Source organism: Malaclemys terrapin, chromosome 1, assembly GCF_027887155.1.
Source record: "Malaclemys terrapin pileata isolate rMalTer1 chromosome 1, rMalTer1.hap1, whole genome shotgun sequence".
NCBI lineage: Eukaryota > Metazoa > Chordata > Testudines > Emydidae > Malaclemys > Malaclemys terrapin.
Window position 1 is genome coordinate 113,410,731 of NC_071505.1, and position 21,002 is coordinate 113,431,732.

A 21,002-nucleotide genomic window follows, 5' to 3' on the forward strand; every position below is an offset into this window, starting at 1 on the left:
ATCTGTGTTCTAAACACCTGAAAGTCTGGGGCCTTTTGGCTTGTTCCATTGTAAAGAAAGGGGCCATTTACATTGTATCTGCATATGAGTTTGGATTTTGAATTCTCAATTGTCCCAGAATTTGAGGCTTGGGCTGGGCCTATCTTTAGTTTAACGTAAAAGTGGATGCATCATTTTGGATAAAGCAGCAAAGTGGAACTTTCATCAAAAACTCATAACTAACCATAACCGAATCTCTGGAGCTTCACTAGTAGATTGGTTATCTTTGTTTGATTCCCACCCCCCACCCCCCACCCCCACACACAAACTTCTGTTCTTTGAGGTGGAATGCTGAAATTGCCTTCAGAAAAGCTATTTATGTTCCCTGCCCACTTTTGCAGATTGAGAGACTTTGAAAACCAGCCACATTTATGTCCTTCAGACCTATTGAAATTCACCCATCACCCCGGTTGAAATCTCTACTGTCATGCAATATTTTTCCTATTTTAAATACATACCTAAGAATGTAGGCACTAGTATTGGGCTGGAAAAATAATACAAGAAAAGAGGGGTTATAATAAAAGAACTTGTGTGTAAATTTAGTGTTCGTGAAATGTGCCAGAATAACAATTTTGGAGAGTACAATAAAGCAGTCTCCCAGGTGATTCAGTCCTTGGCCTCTCTGCTGAGGATGCCTTGAAGGACTGAGACTCATTATTCATAGGCCACTGAGCAGCCATCAGAAGATAATGATTTTCAATCATTACCAATCTGGGCTGGATTGGAGCCAGCAACCTAGCTGTCTCATTACCAATCCTTTGAGTCATCCAATCCTTTAGAATGTCTCTATGATGTTGGATGGAAATGGTGTGGAGTGGATGCTACCACTCAAAAACCATTTAAATAAAGTAGAAAGGAATCTGCCTCATATACTCAAAAAGGGATGACGTGATTTTTTTTTTTTAAGTAAAGCTTTGACCAACTTTTATTTTAATATGTCCTGGCTGCCTCCTCCCCACCCCAACCTAATCTTCTCTACACCAGTTCTCTACTTAGTTACAATTCTTTTAGCTGCTGATTTTGGTGAGCATCTTGTTAATCGCCTGCTTGACGTGAGTGGTAGAGCTCCGTCTCCGAGTCTTGCCCTGGACCATCTTACGACGCCGTACCTCACGGCAAAGCTCATAGAAGGCCTCCATGATGTTGCCTTCACCTGTGCAAGCGGAGCACTCATAAAACGCACATGCCAGTTCCGTGGCCAGCTTTTCTCCTTCTTCTGTGCTGACCTGCCTGGAGTGGTCCAGGTCTGCTTTGTTCCCCACTAGGATCAGAGTAACATTCTTGGGTTTTTTAACTTCATCCAGCAAGTTCTTAAGTGGCAGCACTTCCTCAAAGCTGCCCCTGTCGGTGATATCGTAGACTAGCACAAAGCCTTCACCCCATCGTACGTGTCCTTCCTTCTGAATAGTGTCCTCCTGTTTGGAAAGAAGGACACCAGTTTAAGGAGAAGATCATACACTGGCTGAATACAGTGGGAAACTAATACAAGCCCTTCAGGTAGACATCCATCCCCTAGGCTGGCCTCTCAATGACTGAGCAGGGTGCAAAGCCATTTACACCTGGGCAACGTGGATGTAAAACTACAACTTTTCTGATTTTACATCCATTCTGCAAAGGTGGAGATGACTGCACAGGGTGCAAGGCAGTGGAGAATCAGACCCTAAGGATCTATAGCTGTGAGCGGAATAATGTTGTTGTATGTCCCTGTAGTAGATTTTGAGGAAAAGTCTGATAGGTTTGGATGGGTTTCTGGTGGTTTTCAGTGTGAGAACCTGCCGGTGTTTGGTAAGAGTGAATGGTGGCCATGGTGAGGCAGAATTTACAGTGTTTGTTTTGGTGGGTGTAGCTTACAAGCTATACTTGTGTCCTGGCTGTGCATGGCTGACCATAGTGTATGATCAGCTGGCGGTAGGAAGTGTCTGTTTGTCACCTATATCCAGGGCCAGTGCAACCGCTAGGCAAACTAGGCATCTGCCTAGGGCGCCAAGTGGTTGGGGGCGGACAAAAGCTCGCTCCGGGGCAGCGGTGGAGTGGAGGTGAGCTGGTGCAGGGGGGCGCGGGGAGGGCCGCCTGCAGCAAGTAAGGGGGGGGGGCGGCACACAGGGGACCAGCTCCCCGCCCCAGCTCACCTCTGCTCTGCCTCCTCCACTGAGCATGTCGCCCTGCTCTGCTTCTCTCCCTCCCAGGCTTGCAGCGCCAAACAGCTGATTGGCGCTGCGAGGCGGGAGAAGTGGATCAGCGACGGTATGCTTGGGGAGGGGGAGGAAGAGAGGTGAGCTGGGGTGGGGAGCTGCCGCATGGCTTCCCGGGCTGGGGGGTAGGGAGCTGCTGCGGGGGGGGGGGCCCTCAGGGTGAAGGGGGTGTGTGGGGAACTGCCGCAGGGGAGGCGCCTCAGGGCGGAGGGGTGCTGTGGGGAGCTGCTGCGGGGGGGCGCGCCTCAGGGCGGGGGGGGAAGCTGCCGTGGGGGGGCATCTCAGGGCAGAGGGGGGGTGGGGAGTTGCCGCAGGGCTTGGGGAGGGGGTGGAGCAGAGGTTAGCTGGGGTGGGGAACTGCCGCATGGCTCCCTGGGCGGGGGGGTGGGGAGCTGCTGCGGGGAGGGGGCGCCTTAGGGCGGAGGGGGGGCAGGGAGCTGCCACAGGGGGGCACCTCAGGGCGGGGGGGGGGGGTAGGGAGCTCCCGCAGGGCTCGGGGAGTGGAGAGGGCACAAAGTGGAAGTTTCGCCTAGGGTGGAAAACATCCTTGCACCGGCCCTGCTTATATCCTGGTATTGTGATTCCTTTCTAAGGGGTTAGCTTCATGGGGTGCTCTTGGGTGTCCACATAGGTCACTTAGAGGAATACTGCTAGGGTGTCTGTATCTCCTCTGGATAATGGCACCAGGCAAGAGTGATAACCCATTAGGGAAATCTGGTAATGTGATCTGGGCCAGGCAGGTCACTGTTACCATAGATGACACTGCACTGATTTCATGCAGAGCCTTCATCTTGCAGATTTATGTGGGAAGCTCCTTGTGCACAGAGACAGTTGCTTCCAGATGATGAAGTGGAGTACCTTGGGGCACCTGCTAAAGTTCCTTATGCAGCCTTTGTTACAGTTAAGGCATGTAAAATAAAGAGTTCTCCAGATGGTCACACACTATCTCCACCTGCTCTTCCACATTACAAAACTCTAAACATCGATCTGTGTGCAGCACCCGGGTCTGGCAGCCACTGCTCAGAGTGGCATGGGCTCTACTTGATTTTAGTCACCGGAAGTGTCATGCAGCTACCTTACTCTCACCCCTTTTCTCCTGTTTATTCGTGTATGAGAATCAGATCTTCTGGACTGTTCTCACTCACCTGACCAGCTGTGTCTAGTATCTCCATGGAAACAACTTCATCATCAATAGTTGCCTGATGACGATAGGTAGACTCTTAAAAATAATAAAAACAATTTGAGAAGAGTTTAAAATCTAAATGCAGATTGTTAGAGCAGAATCTTCTATATGTTCCTTGCTACTGTTCTATCATGCAACTTGAAGTACTGTATTGATGTTCTGTAAAGCTTCCCCAGCGTCCATGAATTGGAGCTTTTTCATACATAGAACATCCTAGCTCCTCTTCTCACAGCTAAGATCTACCCATCTCTCCCCAGGTGCCACCCCATAACCTTCTTTTATACCACATCTTAGAACTATGACTGTCCATAGACACAGCCTTTGTACATGGGACCTCTGCAATTACCACAAAGGGACTGAAACATTTAAAAAGTTAACCAGCTATCCAGTAATATTCACAGGCCTGGGTCTTCCTATTGGACAATAATATAAACAATATCTGGAGCATGTAACCCAAGACATTTCTGTGATGGAATGTTTAAAAAATCATCATAACTTTCAAAAATGAAACTGGTTTCAATGACTATGGCTCTATTTACATCAGGGCTGAATTTGATCCAATTTGTTTATTCAGACTGGAATGTGGCACTGAGGGTAGCACACTTATTCTTTTTTTTTTAATGGATTTTTTTTCCCTTCAGTTAATTTTTTTAAGAGGAAAAAGGGCTAAATCATATTAAAATATCTTTCAAACAATCAGCATAAGTTCTTTTCAAAAGATTTTCCTATAATATCAAACTAGCCAAAAATACTGAAATCAGACGCAGGCTTCCATATTTCAATATATTAGACTGATTTAAAAAAAAGTTCTCAGTTAAAATAGTTTCTGCAATACATATTATTGTTACCGCTAGATTAAAAAGCTAAATGCACACACATGGGATAAGATGGATTTACAGCAGACATGAATTTGGTGTAAGATCTTGTAATTAAAAGAAGAATCCTGGGTTCACTCAGGACATCTCTCAGAACCGTATTTAGCCTGTTTATAAACTCTTCCTAGAATACTTGATGTACCCTTCACATTCCTGCTTGTTCCAATAGATATTATCTTACTTGCTAATATTACATATGGGGGTTGGAGTCCATTGCTATGGACGCTTTTTAAGTGGTCAGGATCTTGGATTTGTGCCTCACTGAAAGCACAGCAATACCAGCAACAGACAGCCTTTTTACCCCATGCTGTGATGATACTTTCTCTACTGATTTGGAGGGAAGAGTGCCACCTCCTGAAACACCAATGCTACTTATTTGGAGGTCTCCAATTAAAAAACTGACCATGCCTGTCACTGCTTAGCTTGAAATCTGACCAGATCAGAGCTGAAAGTGGTGTGGCTGCAGACCAGGGATCGACTCATGCTACCCGCTAAGCATAGCCCTTACACTGTGATAAAATTACAGAACAGCAGGATTTATTTTCAGAATGTTTCTTTGAAACATGCTGAAATCATCACTTTTCTAGCAAAGACTCAAAGCAATGTGTATGATTTATAAGAATTGCCAAGGGGACTTAAACATACACACTATCCAGGTTACAGGAAAATAAGGGTGCATTTGCTGCCTCTAAAGTTCTGGAAATAGGCAACTAATCAAATAATTAATGACACAAGGACGCTTGTTTTATCTTAATGAGTAGATGACACTTAAGTGTGATAGCATTTGACCTACAACTTGGAAAATGATTCGTGCTAACATTCAGATTTATTACTGTTGCCAACTCACAGATGGTCTACATCAAAAGTCAAATGCACTTGATGTAAAACTGTAGCCAGCTATTCTGATCACTTTTCATTGTCGGAGATTTACATTTTATTTGGTGCAAATCTCTTCAATGGGAATGGGAGGATGTGCTCAAGGAAACTTTTTATTGAACCAGAACTTCTGAAAGGTTTTATGTTCTATGAATGTCTTTCTTCCCTACTGAGGGATGCCACTTCTCCAGAATAATGTGTTTAAACTCTCACATTATTCTCCCCCACCCAACACCCTCTCCCCCACCAAAAAAGTAACTTGCCCTCATCACTCAAATTGCTTTAAGTGGTGCAGCTGTCACCAATATGGACAAATGGGCAAATCCCTCCATCAGTTAGGCAGGTGGAAGCCAAATGGCAAGTCCCTTTGTTTTCAGTTTTTATTTTGTTTAAAATTTCCCAAGAACTTACTGGTGTTTGTTACAAAACTGTCAAAATGGGCAAAAATTGGTGCAAAAATTAACTTCACAGTTTTCTGCGTAATATCAGGCTAATACTGGGGATGGGAGAACAGGAAAAAGAACAACAAATACAGAAAAGTAGGCCATCAGTGAAGAGGTGGCAGAGAGGAAGGCGTCATCTCCATCCCTTCTGCATTCGGATCCACTTCAGAAGTTCAGTTACCTGGTTAGCCTTCAAAATAAGATGTAAGTGGGATTCATGTAGGACATATGCCTTGTTCTGGCCTTCTGCCCAGGGGTGAGTTTTATCTTGGATGTGTAGCATTGATATGTGTAAGAGAGGTGTGAAATGTTGGTAGTTGTTTTGGATAAAGATGTATCTGGTTTTGAGCTTGAGTAAGGTTTGTGGATTTGGGGCAATTTTAATGATATTTAGCACTATCTGGATGTTTGTGAAAAAGCCATTATTAGTCTCAAATTGACAAGTATGAATTTCGACTAAGGGCATGGAGCCTCCTAAAAGCCCAGTGGATTAAAGCACAGGGCTGCCAGCCATGGCATCTTGAGTTGTATTACCTTTCTGAAACTAAATGGTCTTGACTTTGCATTTCTGTAGTACTTCACACAGTACAGTACCTTGCTTTACAGTAGTTCAATATCATTACTCCTCTGCACGGTACACATAGAGAAACTGCGACAGAGATGTTAAAGTGCTTTGACTGGAGTTGGCATGATCTAGTTGATGAGGCTCTAACAGAAGAGAGTGGTCTTCTAATTATGGTTATGATACGGACTTTTCAGGTGACTATGGGCAATTTCCTGAGCCTTGGATTTTCTGCCTGTACCACGCACAATATGACCTGGTAATAATTCCATACTGTAATTATATGGCTACTACCAACTGGGTGGAAGGAAAATTTTATAGTTGTGTTTCTCTGTCCATAAAAGCTTGAATCAAAGTAGGATTTTGCTGGCCCCTAAGGAACCAGTCAGCTACTGTGGTCAGAGCTGTGGTAAGCCAATCGACATCAGAAACTCTGAAATGGGGCTGTAAAACTTACCACTTGACCCCAATTTATTATAAACTTTGAAAGTTCTTGTTAGCTATTGGGGTGTTACACGTCATATAATATTTTTGGTAATTTAAAGAAAAGGGGTTGCTGACCATATTGCTTTGGACCTACCGTTGATCTCATTACTCTGATGGGTTTCAGAGTGGTAGCCATGTTAGTCTGTATCAGCAAAAACAACGAGGAGTACTTGTGGCACCTTAGAGACTAACAAATTTATTTGGACATAAGCTTTTGTGGGCTAAACTGTATATTCTGCCTACTGTATTTTCCACTCCATGCATCTGAAGAAGTGGGTTTCAGCCCACGAAAGCTTATGCCCAAATAAATTTGTTAGTCTCTAAGGTGCAACGAGTACTCCTCGTTGTTTTTATTACTCTGATGGTTTCACTTTATATAATAGTTCATTCTGCAGCACTTTTCTTCAATAATACACATGTAACTCTTTCAAGATTCATCATTTGAAAAATTAAAGCTCATCCTTTAAATATTTAGATCATACCAAGGGGCCCCAAAAGCATTTCTGAAGCAACATTAGTCAGTTTATTTTTTTTAGCCTACAGTATATTGGCACAATTATTCAGTCCCCATTAACTAATGAACTTCTAAATTCCCAGATGCAGAAAGTCTTTTACAAGAAGAAGCAAAAAACCAGATTGAAAGCTTTCCCTGGGCTTATTTGTGCTATCTTGTTAATAAGGGTATTAGAGAATCACTGTATTTTTCTGAACAATGGATTAAAAGTCATTATGAAAAAACAATACTATTACAATTATATAGAGAAAATATTGAAGTATATGATCCACAGAATGCATTTGCATTCTGAATGTCCTACAAAGCCTGAGGTTTTGATAAATCTGATAGCATCTCTGTGCTGTGGTTGTAATACATTCAAGGGAGATTTGGGTTGTATTTACTTGAAGAATGAACACATTTTCTTGTCCTGAATAAAACTGAATTGGTCAATACATTTGTTCCAGAAGAGCATATTTCAATTCAATTTTTTTCTCTGAGATTCACTTTGTAGCTCTTGGACCACATCCTCAGTTGGCATAAATTGTCTTTAATGGAACTACACCAACTTACACCAGCTGATCTGGTCTCTTGACTCCAATGTCTTGCTCAGTACAAATTCCATGGATATGGGGGGAGCAGAAAATGGGGGTAAAGTGTTGTCTAACAGCTCTGAAAGGAGATTTTTGCTTTATGCTTTTAGAAACATGTTTATCATAGGAATAGGCAAACCAATTTGGATGAAATAAACACCTCCACAACTTTATCCAAAACTTTGAATGGTAGCCAGGTCTGTTTTGAGTATAGATGGGCCCAAATTCTTTCTCATCCAGAGTTTTGGCTCATGTCCATCTCTAGTTTTAATGTTAAAAAAAAAGACAGCCTCACTGGAAGGTGATGTATAGAAATAGCGTGAGAAAGTTTGTGCTCATGGTGTCTTCCACTTCCATGCAACCTGGAAGCACTGGAGACCTATCGAGAGAGCCTGTTCAGTGAAATTTTCAGACCAGTCTGTAGACCAATGAGATGCAGATAAGATGAAATGAGATGCAAGCATGTAAACTTCTGCTTGCTTAATTGCACTGAACTTTCAAACCATCATTTAAAAACTTCATTTTCCCTTGGATGAAGAAATATGCATAGGAGACTAGTGCTTGCCATAATTATTTGTCATAAAGTAATGAGCCAAAATCTCCTCTGTTACCCCCGTAAAACTCCATAGAGGTCACTGGCATTGCATGGTGTATATGCCTGCAGAATTCGTCCTGGTCTGATTTGAGAACCGTGAATCACGGCACACCTAATTTACCTCCATTCCACACAAACCTAGTGTTGTCTCATATTGTTTTCCATGGATTTGCTCCAGCTGCATGAGTAAATTTTGACTTTCTTCGCTGCTCTCTGCATCTACTCACTTGCTTCCTCTCAGCCCTTTTCAATCTTACCACTATTAGGACCAGGGACATCTTCTCTTTAGCACTTACCAACTAGAGCATGACTTTGTCTGTCTGTCTGTGTCTCTCTCTCTGACTCTTCCCCCTCCACCCATCTTTTGTCAAATCTCATCTAAAAATATTTTTCTTCCTTGCCTGTGACTCATAATTGCCTACTCCATCTCTTATTGCCCTTATGACATGCTTTTATTTTACTGGAGTCAGTGGAGCTAATGTTTGTTCACACCAGTGGAGGATCCGGCCCTATGTGCTTATAAAACAGGATTTTTTTTTTATGTTGAATGCATTCCTTCCCCTCTTTTTATTATTGTCATATATGCAGAGCCATAAATATGCATGGGGCTTTCCATTCACGCTATGTTAAAGTTACACGCTAAAAATCGCAAAGGGTAAAATTTCCAAAAGCACCTAACAGCTTGTCTATATAAACACTTAGGGCACTGCAGGCTAGTGTGGGGTAGATTTACACCTCACCTTGCTGCGAACCAACTGTCAGTGTGGACCTTAGCTGCTGCACGCTAGAAGTTCCCTAGCGTGCTTTGATCTACCCCACGTTGAAATGCGCGTAGGTTAAAGGACACTGGGGAATTTTAGTGGGGGGCAACAGGGTCCACATGGATGCTTAGTGCATGGCAGACTATTGTGTGGTAGATTACACCCCAACTTGTTGTGAATTCAGTGTTTTTATAGACAGGCCCTTAAGCCCAGGTATTTAAAACTATTTCGGCATTGCTATGCTCAGTGTCACAATGCCTAACTGGTTTAGGAGCCTAAATTTTATTTTCAAAAGGTATTGTCACTAAGGAGTCTAAATCCCATTGACTGTCAATAGAATTTAGACTCCTAAGTGCCTAAATCCCTTTTGAAAATGAGATTTAGGCTTCTAAATCAATTAAGCATTGTGATCCTTACTGTTGCAATGCCTAAAGAGCTTTAAAAACCTGAGTCTTAGTGATTTAGGCTCTGAGGCTCCTAAGTAATTTTTGAAAATGTGATTTAAGTTCTTAAATCACTTAAAAATTTTAACCCAAAAAAGTCAGGAAATACAAAACTTAAGGCTTCAACAGGTAATGTTCTATGTTCCATATGCTTGTCTTTCAGTGCAAAGTTTACAACACCCACAGCAATATTAAGCTACACAAAAAAACAGAAATGTGGGTCTAGAAAATATGGAAGTTAAGGCTGAATTTTACAACCCCCTTTGTGCCAACTGTCTGAGCAGAAGCCAGGCAGGGCGATACGCAATGATATCAGAAAGAGCGCGAGATTCGCTAGGCTATGTTAAATGATTTTGCGGTGTCAGTACTGACCAGCCTCAGAATTTTTCAAATTTTTATCTTTTCTTTTCTAATTCTCCCCCACCCCAATCCAAGCAGAGGCACTAGTCCTCAGAGCGAGTTATGTCCACGACAAGCTTCAAGTTAAATGAGCCATTCTTTTGGGATACTGTATATATGTAAAGGCTGCTATAAAAACAGGCTGTATTTTATCATTGCCATCAAGAATGCTACATCTTGAGACTGATTCATATTAAAGAAAACATAAAACATATTAAATAAATGATTCCCACATTGTTCCAAGCTTCTTCCTCTGCTGTTCTTCATTGTGGCCTCTCGCTTTTGAGTCTGCCATGCTTTTTAAAGGCCAGTGTCATGGACTTAAAAAGTTCTAGGCCATGCCCATCTGCTTCCTTATGGATACTTCAGAGAAACCAGGAATGTTTTCACAGCTCATTTCCATAATACATTTTATATAAATTCCCACTGCAGAGGAGCACAGTGGGAGGCAACAGAAGATATCTTAAATTTGTATGAGGTCAAGTTAATTATTCTTTGAAAATGGGAAAATTAAGTCTAGGGGAGGTGCCTACCATGGTACCAAAGGGAATGGTGTAGGGTCCCATCCTATTTAACATTGTTGATCCAGAAGGAATGAGTAGCATCAATAATAAAATTCACAGATGACACCAAGAAAGCAGATTGCAGCTGGCCCAGTATAAGGCCCCATTCCAGCACAGCATTAAGCAAAAGCCAAAGTGGAGAAGATTGTTCCTCTTAAATCCTTGCTTAGGAGCCAACCAGAATTCTATTGCTTATAATTCCTGAGTTCAAGGACTAGGAAAGTCTAAAGTCACTGCTAGATTCCTCCCAAATTGGTACTGGGGTAAGGAGAGGGTATTGGTCTATTGGGAAGCAAATGCTGCTCTCTCTAAAGGTTTTCACAGTTTCCAAACTGGAATGCACTGCACTAAATCAGTCAGAACACCTCAGGTACCCAGCTGATGTGGGGCACCTCCTCATCCAGTAGCTACTAAAGTTAAACACTTTTAAAACAGCAATTCTGGATAACTTGCATCTAAGAGTTTTAAAAGAGCTGGTTGAGGCACTCACTTAGACCATTAATGTTGATTTTCCGTAAGTTTTGGAACTTTGGGGAAGTTCCAGGGGACTGGAAGAAAGCTAATGTTGTGCCAATATTTAAAAATGGTAAACGGGATGACCCAGTTAATTATATGCCTGTCAGTCTGACTTTGATCCCAGGAAAGATAATGGAGCAGCTGATAGAGGACTTGCTCCATAAAGAATTAAAGGAGAGTAATATAAATAATGCCAATCAATATGGGTTTATGGAAAATAGATCTTGCCAAACTAACTTGATATCTTTTTTTGATAAGATTGCATGTTTGGTCGATAAAGGTAACAGTGTTGATGTAATATACTTAGACTTCTGTAAGGCATTTGACTTGGTACTGCATGAAACTTTGATTTAAAAAGCTAAACATATAAAATATACATGGCACAGATTAAATGGGTTAAAAGCTGGCTAACAGGTCTAAAAATGTAATGTAAATGGGGAATCATCATCGAGTGGATGTGTTTCTAATGGGGTCCACAGGGGTTGTTTTTTGGCTATTTAAAATTTGTATCATTGGCCCAGAAGAAAACATAAAATCATCATTGATAAAGTTTGCAGATGACACCCTAATTGGGGGAGAGGTAAATAATGAGGAGGACAAGTCACTGATTCAGAGTGATCTGGAGAGCTTGATAAACTGGGTGCAAGCAAACAATATGTGTTTTAATATAGCTACAGGAACTCCTCACTTAAAGTCATCCCGGTTAACGTTGTTTCGATGTTAAGTTGCTGATCAATTAGGGAACATGCTCATTTAAAGTTGTGAAATGCTCCCTTCTAAGGTCATTTAGCAGCCGCCTGTTTTGTCCGGTGCTTGCAGGAAGAGCAGCCCGTTGCAGCTAGCTGGTGGGGGCTTGGAACCAGGGTGGATCGGCAGCCCCCCTATCAGCTCCCCCTATCAGCTCCCCCCTCCCCTAAATTCCCTGTGCAGCAGCTGTCCCTCCCCCCACAGTAAAATCCTCCACCTCAAAGAAGTGTGGTCAAGTTTTAATGAATTAATGTTTGTAAAGTTGTTTACGTTCCATGTCTGAAAAGTGCGTAGAAATGTAAAGTGTTTATCCAAAGGCTGTATTTTGGGCAAGAATCTACCAGTGTAATATTAAAAAAACCATGGAGTGATATTTTGCTTGTAAATAATACAAACTCCATTGTCTGTAGCATTTCTCTAACTTCACTGTATTATTTGACTGTGATAAGAAAAAAAAATATGTTCATGGAGGATGTGAAGGACAGGGGACGCTGGTAAAGAATGTCTTACATTATAATTATGTTGCCATTTAAGTTTTCTTGATACAACAGACTATTAGAATTAGTGATAGTATTGTTTGAGATTATTAGCTCTCTGATATCAGTTTAAATATAATATATAGATTACTTTAAAAATCTTAGTGTATGTCTATACTTAGACTGTAGTGCTTCCGTGTACACACTACCTATGTTGACGGGAGAGGTTCTCCTATCGGCATAGGTAATCCACTGCCCCCAGAGATGGTAGCTAGGTCAACAGAAGAATTAGTCTGTCGACCTAACACTATCTAAACTGGGGTTAGGTCGGTAATCTTTGTCTCCCCAGGGCATGGATTTTTCACATTTAGGTGTTCTGGACCAAAATATATACTGTAAATATGCAGCCCAAAATTGCATTGGCCTTTGTTATTCTGTCACATTTCAAACTCGTTTGTTGCCACTATCACAGCAGGTCTTGCTTGACACTGTAATATCCCTAATTTCTCCCTCCTTGGGCTGCCAACCCTCCAGGATTGTCCTGGAGTCTCTAGGAATTAAAGATTAACCTTTAATTAAATATTATGCCATCTGATGAAACCTCCAGGAATCCATCCAACCAAAATTGGCAACCCTATGCCCTCCCTTTTTGTTTTGGATTCCCCTGCATCACCTGGGATGCACTTTCCCTGGGTGAATCTCATTTTATTTTCTCATACTCCTAATCTCCTTGTATGTTGTTTTTCTTTCATTACTAATATTTGCAGCTCCCATCAATTTAGGCCTTTATCACAGCTGTCATGTCACAGCATACTCTGAGGAAGAGTCATAGATTTCAGACTGTGATCCCTACTTATCAACACTGGTGAACAGAAACTCACACAAATAATCCTTGTAAAGCCAATGGGTAAAATCCTGGCAAAACTCAAATTGACTTCAAATGGAGTTTCACTCAGTGAGGCTACTCATTTGAATAACTGCTCACCAATATCACTGAGACGTCATAATATGGCCTTTGGGGTGAAATGGATCCCTATGACAAAGGGCCAACACAAGGCCTGTGCACACCTGCAGGGCTTGCCTGGGACACGGGGCTTCTGCATACGTGTGAATAATTCTGCTCCTGAGAAGATATTGTCTGGCAGGCATGATGTGCTTGTCCTTCTGCTGTCATGGCAACAGGCAGTGGCAGTGCTGCCCCAAAGGGTCATCCTGCAGCTGTGCCCTTGCGAACACTTCTGCCTGCCTGTTGTAAACCACAGTGCTGTACCTATGCTAGGCCAGCGAGGTGGCAAACAAATGCTCATGGTGCCATTGCCTAGCAACCAGAAAGCATCAGATTTAGTGGTACTTAGGACTTGGGCTGGTCCTCTCCACAGAGGTGAATTTCACCCTGTTATGTTTGGTGTGATGGATATTTTTTAATCTGTAAATAGAGCAAAAATAAAATGGAGAGCAAATATTTCCAGTTCCACAGAGGGGTGTTGTTGATAATTAATGTTTGTGAAGCACTTTTAGACTGCTGGTTAAAATGTATCCTAGATGTGCCAAGTGTCTTTAGACTTTTTAAAACCATAACACATTTCCTTGTTTAGTGGAAATTGTGAGCTTGTTATAGAAACAGATGTATGGTAAAAGCCTCCTGGTGCTCAAATCTCCGCTTCCCACCAACTTGCATCCTAACTAGAGAAAATCTAGTTGAAACACCCAATTCAGACACCCCAAACTTTGGAGCAACAGTAGATCTGGATCTAGCTCTTGAAGTTTGCAACTTTGGTCTATCTCTCTTTTTTCTATGCACCTTCTGTATCCTCGGTGTGTATATAGAGCACAATGTTTTGATTTGTTATAAGCAGAGACTGATATGCCTCATATACCCAGGTAGGTAAGGAATTAGTAGAGCCCTGCAAATGTGCCGATATCCACAGACCATGTTTGAGGATTGGATGCGGATACAAATTTTGTATCCGCAAAGAGCTCTAGCAATTAGCCTCAATGGCTTGGTACCTTTAAAAAAAAAAAGGTAGCAAACACCTACCGAGAAAATGATAGAGGAATGTGCTTAACTAAGCAATAATGATCAAGATGTAGGGCAGCCAAGAGTTGGCTGATAGTTAATACTCTCTGGGTAATGAGCTCTGCTGATATTGTCATTCCTAGTAAGTTGAGAATGGAAAATTAAAATATTAAGCGTGATACAGTTGTGCAGGGTCAGAGTTCAGGGCAGCTACACTTCTATTCCCCCTCTATGGTCCAACAAGGGCACCCCCTAGGCTTCTGGATCCCAGCTGCCTCCACTCTTGGATGGAGACACATATCTCTCCCCCTCTTGACTGAGATATTTCAAGGCTGACAGCTCCTGGCCTACAATAAGAATTCCTCGGTGAAGTCTGGTTTCCTAAGCAGGCCTGCACTACTTTTCTTCTCAGAGACAGTCCACAGTGTAATTGCAAAAGCTGTTACCACTCAGCTCTTTCTAAGCAAGCACATTTATTTTTAAGGTAAAAGCCTTAAAGAGAAAATATATTAAAAACAATAAAAGAACCTACTAATAAGCTTACCAGAGATCAGCCCCTCACTCTAAGGATTCACTCTGGCTGGTGACCATCCTTCAAATCCCACCAAGGGGTTATCCCATGATTACGAGTTCATAACTCCTTTTCTCAGAACAATAACACAGACTGAGCCAAATCCATCCAACCCTTCCCAGGAAAGATTACACCCCCCCCATCCCCTGGTACAGAATGTCCTGTCCATTTGTTGGTTCAGAAAAAAGGTCACACGTAAATTTTAACTCAGACTATTTAATTAAAATTCCTCTCTTTGTTTGTGCCTGTAAACTCCAGTATGAACCAGTATATGTGAGCCTCTCTCCAGGTGGTGGTAGCAGCTCTCTGGAGGTGTTACAACCTGAGTGAATTTGCCAAACCACTCCCAACTGTTATTAGTGGGTTGTGGTCCCCCTCCCTTATGAAATTACACACAATCCCTGGCCCACAATGATACATAAACTTAATTCAATAAGATTTAGTTTAATTCAATATGGTTTGTCCAGGAAATTGCCCAAGCTGTCACACAGGGCACATGTATAGAAATAATATCCTGTGTAGCAACCCTAGTGCTGCAAGACCCTCACTTTAAATGGAAGTTCCATGCATCAAGGGTCCTTAGCAAAGCCATGCTACTCATTCATGCTCCCTCTTCATGTGTGTGGCATCTGAACATTATAACTTAGGTCCTGGAGATATAATAATACACTGCACACAGAGGTAACATGGAGTCTCTAGTTTTTATCTTGAAGCTTAAAGTGGTACTGAATCCCATAAATTCCTTTTAATCTAAAATGTATGATCCCTTTCAGGAATTACAGCAGGACAAGGAATTTTATGATGTTTTATTAACTCTAAATAGAGTGAATTTCCTGTGCCTTGGAAGTTTTGATGTAAGTCCTGGTAGAAATGGGAATTGCCAAGGGAAACCACTTCTGGCATGGGAGAGTTAACGGATCCCATTGGATCTGATATAGAAAATCAGCTGTAAACATGACTTTTTTTGTTGTTGTTGCTTGCAGCCTCAGTGTTTCTGGCAAAATCTCTTGTTGCTTAGTAGCCGTGTGGTATGCATCTGTTTTAGTTCTACATTTGAAAAGGCACTTGACAAACATGCTTATCCTCAATGTGGGGTAAATATGTCACACTGACACAGTTTATGTTGCTTTAAACAGAGAAACAGATTGATATGATTCTTCAGAAGAACAGAACAAAACCAAACCAAACAAACCTCTCTCTGTAAAAAGCCATAGTAAACCCAGCTATGTAGTATCTAAAGAGATGCCTATATGCTATAAGGGTTAGGGCACTTGAGAAGTGGCAGATCCCTGTTCAAATCTCTTCTCCCTCTTAGGCAGGGGGACTTGAACTGGGGGTCTCACACTTCCCAGGTGAGTACACTCACCACTGGACAAGAAGTGATGAGGGAGGTCATCCTCTCCCTACCCTGCCCCCAATTGTTTTGTGTAAGATTGCCTATGAGGGCCTGATCCAGTGGGCAGCCTCTGATCACACCTACCGGATAGAGCCCTTCAAGCTGAACATCTATCTTCCCCTGGTGTGTAAATCGCTGAGGGGCTTAGGTGGGAGATGGGTGTCTGGACACCCACAGGGAGGCAGCAGTGTGCGCTCTCAGAGGCAGAAACATAGACTTACTGCAAAAACGTAGGCATTGAGTGAGTTTAGGTACCTCCAGCATTTCAGCAGGGGTTCTGTGCATTGCAATGGTCCCAAGTGATTTGCACACAGGAAATGACTGTCCACAGGGTTATTCCTCCCTTGCCCCTTTGAGCACTCTTCCCTAGCCCTTCTACCTTCCACAAACAGTGGGCAGTTACTCCGAAGCAGAAAACTAACATCTTTATTTCCATGGGTCAAATTCTAGCCCCACAGAAATCAATGGGAAAACTCCGGTTAACTTCGATAGGGGTAGGTTTTAACCCCACAAACAGCCTTTGTTTGAATGTATTTATACCTGTTGATTGTGCCACATCAGTTGGCTGTTCATTCGAGCTAGGGAATTACCTCAGAGAAGCTTTAACATCATATTTAAGGGATGAATGAGGTTTGGGAATCTTTACACCATGCCTTTCCATTGCTTCTACAAAGCCAACACCTGCAGCATTCCGTAAGTATTTAAAATAAAATGTAACCTACCTAGAGTGGGGTCATACTCCCAGATGAACCGTTTGGTCAGGAAGCGCACGACGAGAGCTGGGGGGACAAAAATATCTCACATGAAATTTTAAAACCCCTGACTCATTCACTTCAGAGGGGAGGGTCTTTTGACTGTAGGCTTATATAGAAATGCTGAGCCCTGGGGAGACAGTGCAGAGGTTTCATAGAATAGACTTGAACCCACAGATACAATCCAAACACCTGCAAGCTTTCGCAATGGAAGGCTTAAATCCAAACACAGATCTGGATTGGAATTGTACAAACAGCACCTCTCTCTTCATAACAGGACAAGCCTGAATCTTGAATCTGACTTTTCCCCAAATGTCTTTGTTCAAAATCCAGATCCTGATTTGAATGTTGTCTTGAGCCCAGCTCTATGGCAATTTAGGTAAGCAACACCATAAATTTTAGTGTCAATAGTACATACTCTTTTGGGGTTGTTTTAAAGAGGAATTTACCAGTTTTGAAAGATGCCTGATTGACAGCCCTGGAAACTGAATTTCTTGGTTTATTTACAGAATATCTAAAGGAAAGGCAGTGGCAAAGCAAGCTCCCCGCATGCCTATGGGCTCAATCCTTCTGGGACCAGCCATAAGAGCAAGAGCTTATTTTAGTGCCCAGCTTTTTTGCTGAGATTGCCAACAAAAGCACCAATTGACAAGAGGACTGAGATTCATAAACAACTACACATAAGCTACTGAAGAACCATCAGATGGTAACTTTCAATCCCAATCCTGGCTTTAAACATAAGCCTGGCTCTTCCCAGCAAAGAAGGAAAAGAGAAAGATATTGGGCCTGATCCTCCTTTGCCCTGCTCCTGATGTAGCCAGTGAAAAGCAGTTATAAAAAGAACTACCATTCTCATTCAATAGCATTAAAAACTCTTTTTGCACAAATGCAGGAAGATGGTAAACTGGGCACTTTGTTGCCATTTTATTCTCGGGGGGCACTGGGATACTGCAGTGATGGGTGTCAATACTGGAACCGGTGTATGCATAAATAGATCAACAGGCTCTGCATCTCCTTAATCATTCGTTTCCTCCATTTTTAAGCTACAGTATGTTACAATCCTTGTTCAGTAGTATAGTAAAAATTATGTGTTGGAATTCTGTTTTCAAACTACTTCTTGAGTAATAGCCAATGGAGCTTTTGGTGTCTTTATTTCCCCCGCACATCCCTATTCATGCAGTTGAATATATTTGGGGGAGTAAAGTATGTTTAGTTTTCATTTCATAATGGGAAATTATTCATTTTAGCTAACCTGTATTATATTAGAAGAAACACAAGTGCAAGGTCACGAGCAATTTATAAAGGACTTGATCCAATAGGAGTTACCTAGGCAAAACTCGCATTGGGTGAAATTCACTCCACTACAGAGGAAAAGTATCAAATCCCTCTCATGGCTTTAAGTGGTACATACTCTGTGTCCTGGCCATCGGCACAAGGATGAATTTCATCCACTGTACATAGGATTGAATTCTAAATTCCAGCAGCTGATGTACTATTCTTCTGAGTTTGGATGGATGTGGCGTGACTATGAACAAAGCTTCACCTGCACCTCTGTAGATATTTTCCTTCAGAGTGGTGAATTAGCAGTGAGTAGTTTTAATTATGTTTTCTTAATTATCTACTACCATGGCAGCACAGATGTTTTAGATGGGGAAAATGCTCCCTTAAGCGGATGAACTTTGAATACTGTGCTATGTCCCTGGGTGTCTTTGGTAATTACCTTTGTACAAGTAAATTTATCCCGCTGTGTCAATTTTTGAGTTATGTCTCATTGCAGGTTCAGATATTCAGTTAAATGCAGACTATTTGCCTGTATTTATCACTAAGTGAGTAGAATTACTTGTGAGTAGAATTAATCTCTGCTTATAGGGAAAACACCAGGCCTCTGCACCACTTAAATCCCACTTAATCCCTCAAAATTATGCATAAAATATACAGAATTTAACTGCTTCTGTTTACTCCATCATATAATATTGCAGTGAAAATGCTATTGATAAGGTTGAGATGGCACTCCCCCATTTACATTTATCTTTTCCAAGTAGCTTACAAATTCTCACAAACACACACCAATGAAGGGCCTGGCTGCTGAATATTGGCAGTGTAATGACCAGGGGACCCAAGATTTTTAAAAGGGATTAGCTGTTTTGGGTTCCCAACTTGAAATGCCTTAGAGTGTTCCAAACACCTACCTTCTGAAAATCAGGCCCCTTTAAGGCATTTCAAGTTGAGCATCCAGAAAAACCTGAGGCACTCAAAGTAACCAGTCCCTTTTGAAATCTTGACTTAGGTCTTTTAAATATCATAAAGCAAATCTATAAATCTGATAAATAGTTTGTTTTTTCTCTTGGGGTGTGAGCATTTCTCACCACCATTCTCCTGAAACAATTTATCCTCCTTGTCTTGTCTACTTGCCATCTTGTGTATCCAGCTATAGCACTTCCCATCTACTTGTTTAACAAATTCATTAATGAAATTGTAGTTCTATACATGCATCGTGCAATAAATACATTAGAGCATCAGATGAGTCACAGTAAGTTTCAATTTTAGGAGCAAAATCTTAATGCTTATATACTATATGATCATGCCTGATTTTGTCTATTTCTTTTTAAAAAAATCTAAGATGGTTTGAGTCTAGTATAGATGAAATTCAAGCGATCTAACTTGAAACAAAAGAATGGTTTGAATCCACAGTTCTAGAAGTGACAATTCTAGGCCATTCACCAACAACAGACAATTAAAATCCTTTCTCTATAATGAAATACACATTTCCAGAGCTGGGACAGAAACCCTGTTGCTTTAGCTCTGAAAAACACAGGCCTCTTCCATTTGAACGAGAGGAAAAGCTCTGCTGGCTGCTAGCCAAAGTGATAATTTCTATGCTCTTTCTAAGCTGCAACCAACCAATATAGGGCAACACATACACAATTTCTGTTCCTACTCAAAAAGATCTTGATCGAAAAAATATAGTTAATAACTTTGCTTAGTTACAACCTATTTTCTTCAAATATGCCAGACCATGAGTTTTCAAGAACACTTAACTAAACATAAAAGTTTGGAGAGGTAATATTAATAAGACATTCCTCAGAGAGATGACAACATTGGACAAAAGTCAGGTTCAAATTGGGGTAATTTTTGGATAATCTGTTGGTTTTTTTTAAAAGCAGCTGTTAGAATATTTCTGAGAAGTATAAAGAAAATTAAAGACAAAGTTGATTAGAGTGGATATGGCAATTTTCAGGCCAAACTAATTTTCCAGGACAAAAGTTTTCAGAGTTAAATAGGGTTTTATGATGGATGCAAGTTGCAAATTTAACTCTAGAAAGACAATATTTTAAAATGTGGGCACAAGGGCTGAAGTTAAGGTTTAAGGCTCAATCTTAACTTCTCAAAATACCTGACATTTGACTGCTTCATTTCTTAGGCCTGGTCTAAACTTTTCACAAGTTTTACTGGTATAACTATATCAGTAAAGGTGTGATTTTTTTTTTTTACTTGCATAATTATGCCAATAAAAGCCCTAATGCAGATGCAGTTACATCAGTATAAGGTGTTTTATAATGGTATCACTTATTTCACTTTGCTGAACTAGAATAAACTATACTCATATTATAAGCACTTTTGTACCGTATAACTGCAGCTGCACAATGGGGTTTTGGCCACTTAACTATGGCATAGTTAAAGAGGCAAAACTCTTAATTGTAGGCAAGACCTTAGCCTTGACTTTGAATTGTTTGGTTTTTTTTAATAGAAAGTTTATATTGGACTGGGGAAATAATATATGGACAGGGTTTTCCTGACAAGCATCCAGAAAGCATCCTAACTACAATCTCTCCTTCAGAGAAAAGCTTTCAAATGGTTTCTGTTAACCCTGTAGCCTTCTAGGAGAGTAGACTCTCACTCAGTCATGAATCCAGAACTAATAGTATGTGATCCATCACAACCAATCCAGCCTGAAATTCAAAATACAATGTGAAAAGTTGCCATGAAGATTCCACATCTATTCAGAAATTGGTATATATTCCAC

General features: G+C 41.3%; 1 protein-coding gene across 3 annotated transcripts in view; it reads right to left on the reverse strand.

Moving 5' to 3' along the window:
• Positions 1-256: 256 nt before the first annotated feature.
• Positions 257-21,002, reverse strand: part of RERG (RAS like estrogen regulated growth inhibitor) — a 110,799-nt gene continuing 90,053 nt past the window's right edge. For all 3 annotated transcript variants that reach the window (XM_054036039.1, XM_054036030.1, XM_054036048.1), the window contains exons 3-5: positions 16,949-17,005; positions 3,377-3,450; positions 257-1,454 (exon numbers count right to left, since the gene is read on the reverse strand). In XM_054036039.1, the coding sequence (XP_053892014.1) occupies positions 1,047-1,454; positions 3,377-3,450; positions 16,949-17,005 (539 nt within the window). In that variant the 3' untranslated portion in view covers positions 257-1,046. The remainder of the gene's footprint in view (positions 1,455-3,376; positions 3,451-16,948; positions 17,006-21,002) is intronic.